Raw genomic sequence first — 11449 nt, 5'->3', positions numbered from 1 at the left:
ACCCTTGATAACAGTTAAAAAGGCATCATAAGGCCATGGTGGAAATGACAAAAGATTAAAAAAACCTTGCATGTGTCTCTGCATAAGCGGCTTTTATATCTTACACTGACCGGCCGCTGGTCCTCAGACCTCAAAAGCCAGACAAAAGACGTGAATGACCTCTGATCTGAACCAAAAGGATAGCTGGAATGTGCTCTTGTACAGTCAGGTAAGTTAAACTAAAATTTCACACTCATTCTCTCACATAGACGAATACAATCAAACTTATATATCTAGGAGGAGATAACTGCACTCTGGTTGTTTATTTTAACCAATGTCCAGTTTAAAAAAAAAACACAACTAAAAAACATAAAAGAACGAAATTTAAAAATCAATGTCCCCATCCATATGATGGTGCATCCAGCATGTACTTGCACTGGCCTCTTCTGGCTGAATAAATAAACTCTCTTGTGATTGGCTGACCATGTGTCAGAGTATCTCCCTCGATTGGTGGACACGCTGACACTAAGTTACAATTTGCATATGATATCTTCAGTACTTAATCTAAATGACCTTTCGATTAAAATGTTGTGCTCTAGCAACTTGTGTCTTCACAGATACATTCGCTCCAACTTGCCGAGTGTGCTATCTGTCATGAGTCTCTTTGGCTGACAATTTCATCTGGCTGATGCAGCCATATAAATCTGACAAACACCTTCCCACCTAAAACAAACAATCATACATCATATATGCCTGCATTTTAATATTATCTTCTTTATCAAACGTTATACTTATAATATACATCTGTACCTGTAAAAAAAAAAAAAAAAAAAAAAAGAACTAAGAAATAAATTAAAGGAATAGTTCACCCAAAAATTACAATTCTGTGATAAGCACACATGCACGTTTCAAATATGTCATGTCAACAACACTAAATGTAATTCTTGCGTTTTGTGCTCGATTCGTCTGCGAAAATTCAATTTGAGAGTTGTGACTCATGGCTGAATTTGCAGTTAATAATGACTTAAGATAGCTTTTGTGAGGAACAGATTGAAATTTATTACTAGGGATGCACCGATATGAAAATTTTGGCCGATATCGATAATTCTTTATATTTGAGAGTCGATAACCAATATATTGGCCGATCAATCTAAATCCAAATTTGTATATAATTTTGGAGAGCCTGATTACAAAAACAAAAGTCGCACCATTAAAATCCATGTCCCAAGCACACAATTATAATGTTCTCATTAGAATTTTATGTAGCCTGTATTACAGACTTGCGCTGTGTATGTTGCACTAAACTGTATTTTCCTTTTTTGAAGTGATTCCAATCATATTTCGAGCAATTCAAAACCATCTTGGCAAACAGTGTGCATTTGAATGTCTGTTCATCTGTGCCTCAGCTAAAGGGAAAAAAATCCATTATTTATAGGCTTTAATATATCTGCCAAATTTTATTATCGGGCAGATAACGATAACATTAACAATGAACGTATATATATGATATATCGTGCATCCCTACTTATTACTTTAGAACTCGCATGGACCACATTTATGGTGCTCTTTTTGTATTTGCTGACTCTGGACACTTTTGTCTGGAAAAGAGTATTTGTTAAAATATCTTCTTTTGTGTTCCACAGAAAATAGAGGTTGAGGTTGTTAAAGGATGACAGAATTTTAATTTTTAGGTGAACTGTCCCTTCAAAGGTTTGAAACTGTGGAATATGCAAGATTTAACAGTGATTCATGTCCTAAATGTTTCAAATGCTTATTGGCTGACTGCTGAGAGGTTTGTGGTTTCTGTTGACGTCATTCTGGGTGAGACAGCAGTGTGTCTCACATGGTCCCGCCTACTAAGGCTGAATGTCCACTGATCATCTGACAGTCTTGTGTACAAATCGATAGGTAATACATTGAAGTACCAAATGATTCTTTAAATAACTATGAAAGTCTGTGTTATTTGTGTACCATATTGATATTCAAAAAATCAAATGCTGTAAGACTTGTCTTCACTGGTCCACGTTCTCAGTGTATGTCCTCCACAGTGACTGATGAAGTTTGACTGGGAAACACTTACGATTTGTGTTTGTAGTCCTTTATATGCTTTTTTGCATGTGTGGTTGAGCAGCTTTACACATATCTGATCGAGGCTCAGAGGGCAAAAACCGCAGAGTGAATCCTGATTCCTTCTTGTCAGTAGTTCATACTGAAATCTCATAGGTTGTTCCTCCAACACCAGTCACTTTCTTCACCCCTCCTGCAGGTTTGTGTGAGTGGACGTGATGATTGGCCACGTTTTGTTTAAAAGTCGAGCTGAATGGTTGGTGGGAGGGGAAAAAAAGAGAGAAATGTGAAACAAAATTAGATACATGTGGAAAAGGTAATAATAAAGCCAAAAACACCACTGAAAGTGTTGTAGGAATATATGTATTAAATGTAACAGAGACAAAGCAAGCAAGACACATTCACAAACAAGGTTTCAAGTCAACATTAAATTACAAGCCAGTTTTTACCATAATAGCTTAATGGTGACGTTGAAGTCAAGTGAACATGGTGTAGTTCATTTACAGTCTACGTTTAGCTTTTTACTTCTGCCAGTTGTATTTAGGCTTAAAAATTCATAAAAGTTGTGTTCATTTGTGAAGATTATCATGATGAACAAAATGTGTTCATCATGAAACCTTTGTTGTACACAGTTTATTTCTGCAATAATCCAAAAGCCAATGAAAAATTCCTATTGTGTTTTTGGCAAGGGAACCAGGGTGACACTAACTTCAGTGCTGCCTACAAAAATACATAATCTCTGCAGAACTCTATATTATAATATTCAGAAATTGCTGTATTAAGTATTTTAGAAAAGCTATTTGAACTACAACAGCTGTCTAATCCACCTTGGCAATGTCAGGCGAAAAGGAAGTTGTTTCAGAGGTAGAAATGTTAAATATTACGGTTTTCCAATATGTTGACTTTTAAGACATAAAAATTAGCAAAATAAGACGAACCTTAGCACAGAGACATAGTCATCCTTATGGCCACAAGGCAGGAGGAGGGAGAGTAGAAGAGAGCAGACGAACGTAAAGAAAGAAAACAGAGAAGGAAAAAGGGCAGAGAAAGATAGAGGGTGCGTACAGAAATTCGAGGGACAGTAGAGTGGCCATGGGTTGCAGGAAGAAAGAGACAGTGTTACTGAACAAAGAGAAGAAGAGAGACCAAACCAAATGAACACAATCACGAACACTGGACCTCAATGTTCTACTTGACCATCACACACACAGGCGTGCAGGTTTTTTTTGGGGGGGGGGGCGGGGAAAGAGAGAGACGGCTAAAATCTGCAGGCATTACTCACTTCGGCATCGGAGTCCCGCCCCCTGATGTAGAGGGGCGGTGCTGTAATTCGGCGCCACCTCCGTAGGACAGTGATTTGCCCAGAGGTGTATGGCCAGGGGCAGGGCCAGGAGGAGGGGAGCCCAATGAGCGAGCGCGAGGAGAAAGGGGTGGAGCTCGAGAAGGGGGTGAGCTTGTTGGGCGCAGGAAAGCTCTGTTGGGGGAGGGTCTTAGGGGGGCAGGGCAGGCCTGGAGAGAGCCCTCCCTTTGCTGAGCAGACAGGAAAGGGGACGTGTACCCCAAAATAGGCGGGGGCCCCGGTACTGTGCTAAGAGAGTTCGGAGGGTGCGGTCTGGGCGGGGACAGCTCATGAGCAGCAGACTCAAACTCTGGACTTTCGGAGGGCGTCAGCAGGCTTTCGTATGACAAGCTGCCGTTGCGCGTCTGATTGGCTAAACTCTTGTAGCTAGTGGAGGTCGTACCCTCAGAGATGAGGGGCCCAAGGGCATTGTGGGCCGTTTGGGCAGAGCGAAGGCTTGAGGAGCAAGAGGCTGCTGCTGATTGGAGGAGGGTGTCTGTAAAAGAAGGGTAAGATCGCCCGCCAAACGCAGAAGCCCCACCCAGCCCCCCCGAGCCTGCTCTACCCCCCTCCCCTCCCCCACGGCACCCTGCACCCCCTCGGCTTGACAAACTGGGGTCTGAGAGGTAGCTGGGCTGCCCAGTGGTGACGGGGACAGAGGGAGACTCGGTCATACTGTTCCCTCGACTCATCTGAGAGGAAATAGAAAGACAGAAAGTGTACACCAAACGTTCCTGACAGCTGAAGCATCACCGAAGAGATGAAGGATGACACACAACTGAAAGTTTGAGCAAACCACACTGTATAAAAGGGACGTACGGAGCCCCTAAGGGGACATTGGAGATTGTAGGAAAAATTTTATTTAAATGCTTTTGCATTTGCTTGGAAAACTTTTGCATTCTTGTGCAAAGTTTTGCGTTCGACCACATTGACAAGCATAGAAAAACTATATTTCAGAGCTTTTGAGAACAAAAATAAATCCTGTATCTGAGATTCTTTTACTTAATTAAACAGACTGGGGCAAAATACAGTCACTGCAAGTTTAAAATACTCAAAATAGCACATTATAAAATGCAAACGTTTTGCGAGCGAATGCAAAAGTTTGCGAACGGACGTAAAGTGTCTCAGCAAAATCCAAAGGTGAGCGAACGCAAAAGTGCTGAAACGGTTTTTCTTCCCATCTCATATTTTTCCCCATCACCATGTCCCCTTGGGGGCTCCGTAAGCACGTATGGAGGCACAAGAATTATGTTTAAAACAATCAAGGAGGATTTGACACTAGATTCATGCCATTTTTTACAGAATGGATGAAGGAAAGGAGTCAAGTTATGCTTCAGAATGAGGAAAACGGCAACAGGAAAGAGTCCAGCTTGAATAAAACGCAACAACTGCAGAGTCAAAATGACAAAACACAAGAGCAAGGTGCAAAACACACCATAACAACAGACGACTCACATCTAAACTTACTCGCTCACTGACTGCCAGTGATTTCAGATAATCAAGAAAAATAATAAAAGAAAGGATTAACAAAAAAGGGGAAAAAATGCAATGCAAAGTGCATCATGGTTGTCTTCAACTAAAAAAATATATTTGACAGTTTCTGTACCTGAACTTATGTGTACTCCACTTAGACTTACCTTGCTGGAATGTGTGGAGGCCATTTGTTTTTTTCCTGGGCTGCTGTAGGCCGGCCTATATTTATACAATGAAGGTGTGGGTGGAGTCTCGTTCAGCAAGCTGCACTCTGATTGAAAGAAAAGATTGTTATAAAAGTATATTATATTTTCCTTTTATCTTTACTTGACCTCATTGGAAAAAGTAATATTACTCATGGTCTGACATCTATGATGCATGTGCACTAACCTTCATTTTGTGTGTGAGGCAGCCCAGGGTATCTGTGCTCTGGTTTGGGTGGTGGAGGTGGATCAGCATCAGTGGACTGACTCTCCATTATCTCCAGACTACTTTTAGACTGAAGTACACACACACACACACACACAGAGCAATTCTTATCAAAAATAGCTTGTTCGTCTAAAGGGTTTTTATGAACCTACTCTTAACAAGAGATCTTTAGCATTGTACGTCAATTACTTTCAAAAGCAAGTTGATCATTTCAGCTGTAGAGATAGCTGAAACGAAAAGACTAGAGCATGACAAATATTAAATAGTGTCAAGTTTGGAGGTAAGAATGGAAAAGGGTGACTGATATAGATTTTTTTTCTTTTTTTTGTGTGTGTAAATGTTAGAAAAGCAGAACCAATATTTAATATTTTTGTATTCATGATTTTTTTTTTTTGCACAGCAGTATCCAAATAATTACTAGGCTACAACAATTACATATCAAATTTATTGTGAATATTTTAATTATTATAATGCATTAAATAAGCAATTTAATGACCACTTATTGGCGGTCCAACAATAATAAAAACAAATAATTTAATATAAAAGTCCAAATATGGCTCAAAAACACTGCTCAAATTATTATCAATCAATGTCTAATTATGTTTCGCTTTATGTTTTGAACCTACAACCTTTCTGTTACCAGCACAAATCTCTAAGTTGATCTATTATAGTTTATCTATCATATTATATTTATTACATTATCTTTATTTATTTACTGAATCAATTTACACTGCGCAAAAACAAAAAACTACCAGTACAGACCTACTCCATTTGGAAAGCACTGCGGCTGCAAACCATGAATGTTAGCATGATGAAAAAAGGTGTGATAAGATGTTTGTACCTGCTGGATGCCATTATCCAGGACTTTAGCAGCTAGCTGGGCTTCAGATAGAGGTGGCCGCAAAAATGGTGGCTGGACCTGAACAGAACGAGGCTTTCGTAAGCGACCAAGATACCTGCCCAAAAAAACATTTACATACAATTAGAACTTCATTTTCAACAAAATCTGCAAAACACATTTTTATTTGTAAGGAAATAAGATTTTTGAACCTGGGCGCCTGCGAACTACACAGCACGTGTGCAATGTTTTTCAAACATCCGTGTGTGAAGGGGTTAACGCCGCCTCTGAACTTCCCGGTCACCTGAGGGTGAAGAGAGGAAAATTGAAAACACGCCCTTGGAAATGAGGCAGAAAATAACATCATTCTGTTCGACTAAACACACACAATGTGGACAAAAGACACACCCGAACACACACACAGACACACCTGTTCATTGGTCGTTCTCCCTCTGGCTACAAGAACAACATGGAACCCAGTGAGTCCCGCAACCGGGACAAAAAACAGACCAGCTACACACATCACTGCCATACTGAGTAGCGTGTTAAGGATACCAACAGAACAGAACAGGTTGATGTGTATTTATGTGCATATGCGTATGTGAGTGCATTATGTGTAAAGGATACGTGACTCCAGCGTGGACCTGGTCCAGTTGTTTAGTGTGATGGAGGATGTATAGCAGACTGAAGCCAAACACATTCATAATGTGAATAGTGAGCGAGAACAGGAACAGAAAGAAATAACGATAGTTCCGCCTCCCAATGCAGTTGTTCACCCATGGGCAATGATGGTCAAACTCCTAAACACATGCATACACACATTTAGACAATAAAAAATCAAAGTCAAGACTATAACCGAAACACTGAAGACTTTTTTTAGTGTGAAACTATGGTGAATATGTGAGTACCTCCACACAGTTGTCACACACGGAGCAGTGTGAACAGCGCGGTGGTCTGTAAAAGCGGCACGTGGAGCACCACTTCATCCGCACCTGAATGCCCCTCACCTCCACCGTCTTATAAAGCGGAGCCCGGAAATCATCCTCTTTATCCTCATCTTCCTCAGCTGTAAGACATGCGTACACACGTCACAGGTCAAACACAATACTGTCCAGGTCATACTTTCCCACCAAAAGAAAAATTAAAGGAAATTGTAATTCACAATGAAAACATTTTTTCTTATTACACATGTAATATAATATAATATAATATAATATAATATAATATAATATAATATAATATATATATATATATATATATACAGTGGGGAGAACAAGTGTTTGATACACTGCCGATTTTGCAGGTTTTCCTTGCAATTAATCGCACATTTGTATCTATTCTAAATGTCCCTTGATTTCTTTTTGTAACATTATTTTTTTCTCAATTTAATGCTCTTATCAACATGGAAAAGTGTGTGCCCAAACAAGTGTGTGCAGCGTGCCTGTTGTTTTATTTCCGGTTTAGCTAGATCCGGTGTGGTGTTGTACTTTTTCTAACGTTACTAGTTGTTGCAACAGCATGTGAAAAAAAACTACAAAGTTTGCTAGGCCAAAAAGAACGTTAATCTCGCGATAAAAAAATTGACGCCGTTAAAATGGGTTTGCGTTAACGCCGTTAATAACGCGTTTAACTGAAAGCACTAATATATATATACAATTTTTACAGTAAAGTGCACTAGTTTTAAAAGTAGGGATGCACGATTTATATCTGTTATCGGCTTTTAAATATAAAGAATTATCGGTTATTGGTGTCGATATTTTCATATCGGTGCATCCCTAGTTAAAAGCTTGGGGTAATAAGATTTTGTTAAATGTTTTTGAAAGAAGTCTCACCAAGGCTGCATTTATTTTATTAAAAATACAGTAAAAACAGTAAATATTGTAAAATATTTTGGGGTAGCCCCAACCCTTTTAATCATGAAAGTGAAAGCGAAAGTGCCCTTTCGTCGTATTGAGGTGCCCCTTATATCCAGAGCCACCCACCTTCACACAACTAAGCAGGATTTACTCACATTTTCTCAATGTAAATTACATAAACATAAACTGAAGTGAGTACCTCTAGGAAAGATGCCAGGGTCCATGAATGTGGCCATACAGAAATTGGCCAGTGTGAAGAGGAAGACCACAGCATTATAGAGTGGAATGGTGGAGGAGATCCGCTCTGACAGCCACGGACACCTGCACAGAGATTTCTCTCATTACACGTACAGTAATACTGAGACACTGACTTTCTGAATTAATACATTTAGGTTCTACTCACGTGAAACAGAGAAACAGTGTAGTGGCCCCCACAAGGAAGGCGGTTGCTGCGGACACAGGCACATAGCGACTGGGGCGGAATGGGCGAGATGGGGAGGGGTCTCCAAGAGCCCCGCCCACACTGAGAGCCACAGGCATTTGGAGGAGTAAAAAAAAAAAAAAACTGGGGAATAGGGGGAAGCTGTCAGAGAGAGAAGAAAGCTTGTCTCTCACCTGAGTGAGGATGGTGTGTAGCTATGGCCATAATAACTTTAGTGAAACTGATATAAACAGAATAATGTTCTCACAAATCAAGGTGCATTTCTGTCCTTAAATCAAATGTTAACGTAAAATAGTGCAGATGTTTTTTTGTATACGTCTGTGCTGATACATAAAAAATAGACTCAATTCATATACACATAATTTGCGATACCACGACTTTACTGTAATACAAAAATAGCTCTAGTTTAATCAAAAATAAGTTCATATGGCTTGAATGTAACAAGATTTGGTCATTAAAAGGAAAATCAAGTGACAGCAAAGCTCTTTTAGTGCAAATCTCTGGTAAGCCCCATGTTACACCAAAAAGAGCTCAAAGGAAGCAGCAATTTGAGTACAGCCATTCATACAGTATATCGCTCAGAGACCAATCTCATATTTCTTAAAGCATCACAGCAGATGAGCCCATGTGAGTATGATGTCAGACTTCAGAAAGAAAAAAGTTTTGGTGGGAGGTATACAATGAAACAAAAAAGTATGAGGAAAAAAATAAACTACAAGACAAAAAAAAAAAAAAAAAAAGACTTTCTTTCTACAATCTCAATGGGAGTCTGGATTCCCCCTGGAGCAGTCCGTCTAAGAAAAGATTGTAATTACTAGAACAAAATATAAAACAGAGCTCTTGATGTCTTGTGCCCTAAATGAGAGCTCATTTTCCACTCTTCTGGGGTGAACTATTCTCACACTTCGATAAGAGACAAACTGGCCGAAAAGCGAGCAGAAAAACAGGTCTGGAAAAACAGTTTCCCAGGTCGCAATCACACGAATCTTGCAAGTTTAGAAATCCACATGATAACGTGGCAGAGTTGTTTTTCAGAGGTTCATATGAAAAAAAGCAACGCCCGCAACTGAGTGCGTGTCCACCACAGCAATTGCACGCAATCCGTATATGTCCAGGGTTGAAAACTCCAAGTCTTGGTGACACATGAGTGTGCAAAACCATTTTACCCCTGCATAGTGTCCCATGAGGCCTTTCTTTCCTCACATGGATGACACTGATGAGTCTAGAATGCTGCCCTGCTCCTTTCTGTTTCCTTAACAGGCCTGAGCGGTATCTATAAGAAGAGGAGATAATAAAACACGTAAGATGTGAACTCATGACCTGATCTTACAGATTCTTGACAGTCTCCATACCGGTTCCATTTCATTTACAAGCAGCCCGTATCAAACGAATGATCACATGAACAAAGCGAAACATAAAGCAATGAATTGTGAAACCTACATGTGTACACACACATCATGTTGAAACCTGATCATGCGTTTGCTGCTCTGTGTCACAACTTCTGACTCACCAGGAAAGGGTGTGCCTCTTTTTTCCTGTATTCTACACCAGGTTTTTTTGTATACAATTCCCCCCAAACCCATCCCCCTGTTACAATCCCCTTTTTCTCCTTGGCTTTGCTGTCCCACTGACCACGCAGTGCCCTTGAGCCTTGCAAACACAAGCCTTATTACACGACTCATAATCTTCTTTTCTTGCAGCTACTTCTGCTGTCTTCATTCACAGTAACACCTGAAAACTGATTCAGTTCATATAGGAATTATATCTTGATTTGATTAATTAATAAACATGTTAAATCATATCAGACCATCAACTTTTAAATCAATAATTAACTGGATGATGGATGTCAGATGATATCTGACCAGACCGCATAATCAATAATAAACTGGAAAATTATGTTAGGATGTCACTGACCTACAACGGTCAGTTTAACAATTAAATAGTCTTGTAAAACAGTGACTACAATGGTTTTTCACCGCCTAGCTGTAATGTTTACAAGACAGGTCCAGTTTACTATAGATGCACTTCAAGGAAGGGAAATTTTACATTTAAAATTGTTTTGAGCTGTCCACCTACCTAGACGTTTATTGGCTTTATATGTGCATAGCACACGTTTGAATATTATAGAACTATATAATGCATAAAAACGCTGTCTAGGTAACGTTAGGCAACTCGTTGGCGGACGTAGTCATTCACTACAGCAAAAACACAAACCAAACTGGTGAATTGAGTCCCAATATTACTTAAATATCAAAACAAACAATTTAAAAAATAAAAGCAAAATTCAGAGTAAAAAACCCTACGGTTTTGTCCCGTGTTCGTAAGCTTATCACCCCAGCTAAGACTATAGTCCTCCAAAATACTACATTACACAGTAAAACAAGACTTCAAAACACAGAACGAATGCATATTGATTAAGTAGTAGCACAAATAACTTATAAACCAGAGTAAAATACGATAATTTAACTTTTCACATCGTGTTTTGCCTTCTGTTTAACTAGGCCGCAAAGTCAAGCCGGGGACTCCATTTGTTACAGCCTCGACTGAAGGAAATTGAAACGCGGTGCTATTGATCCGATTTCAAAACAGAGCAAAAGCAAATCGCAACTTGAGCCTAAACGCTTTTAAATAAATAACACATCTATTATGAATGACATCCACTGGTATATACTCACTCTGTGTCGTATATCCCCACTTTACGTACTTTAAATGGCTAGCGTTTATTCACACATCCTGTGATTTGGAGACTTGGTTTCTCTTCTGCATCCTGGCCCGGGTTAGCGGTAATATCTGATGGGAGAGGAGCTTCAGCTCTCTCTATCCGCTCTCTCCCTTAATCTCCGTGTCTTTCTACGGCCCGGGAAAGGGCTTTTGATCTGTGTATACGCCCGGGGCTGAAAACTCCCCAAGTCGTTTATCCGATGCAGAGTCTGATAAGCCAAAAATAAAACCCCTAACAAGGAATCATCATCTTCTTCTTCGTGCCCAGCATCATTTCGGGACACCGGCAAACGACATCCAGACTG

The 11449-nt window shown here is 39.8% G+C and overlaps 1 protein-coding gene across 3 annotated transcripts; it reads right to left on the bottom strand.

The window, feature by feature from the left end:
* On the bottom strand, positions 1-11416 carry zdhhc5b (zDHHC palmitoyltransferase 5b). 3 transcript variants are annotated; one of them, XM_079892403.1, is made up of 13 exons: positions 11099-11416; positions 8385-9696; positions 8181-8302; positions 7034-7191; positions 6753-6925; positions 6556-6658; positions 6338-6429; positions 6129-6243; positions 5249-5357; positions 5023-5129; positions 3329-4077; positions 2985-3168; positions 2232-2295 (listed from the first exon to the last, which is right to left on the bottom strand). In XM_079892403.1, the coding sequence occupies exons 2-12, from the start codon at positions 8519-8521 to the stop codon at positions 3009-3011; spliced, it is 2025 nt and encodes a 674-aa protein (XP_079748529.1). In that variant the 5' UTR covers positions 8522-9696; positions 11099-11416; the 3' UTR covers positions 2232-2295; positions 2985-3008. The 3 variants fall into 3 exon arrangements, with proteins under 3 accessions (XP_079748530.1, XP_079748529.1, XP_079748531.1); XM_079892405.1 differs by having other exon boundaries at positions 2242-2295; positions 2985-3007; XM_079892404.1 differs by lacking the exon at positions 2985-3168 and having other exon boundaries at positions 1-2295.
* Positions 11417-11449: the final 33 nt, after the last annotated feature.

The sequence above is a fragment of the Squalius cephalus genome (assembly GCF_949319135.1).
Source record: "Squalius cephalus genome assembly, chromosome: 14".
In the NCBI taxonomy this organism is placed as follows: Eukaryota; Metazoa; Chordata; class Actinopteri; order Cypriniformes; family Leuciscidae; genus Squalius; species Squalius cephalus.
This window is presented reverse-complemented; position numbering and strand designations above follow the sequence as displayed.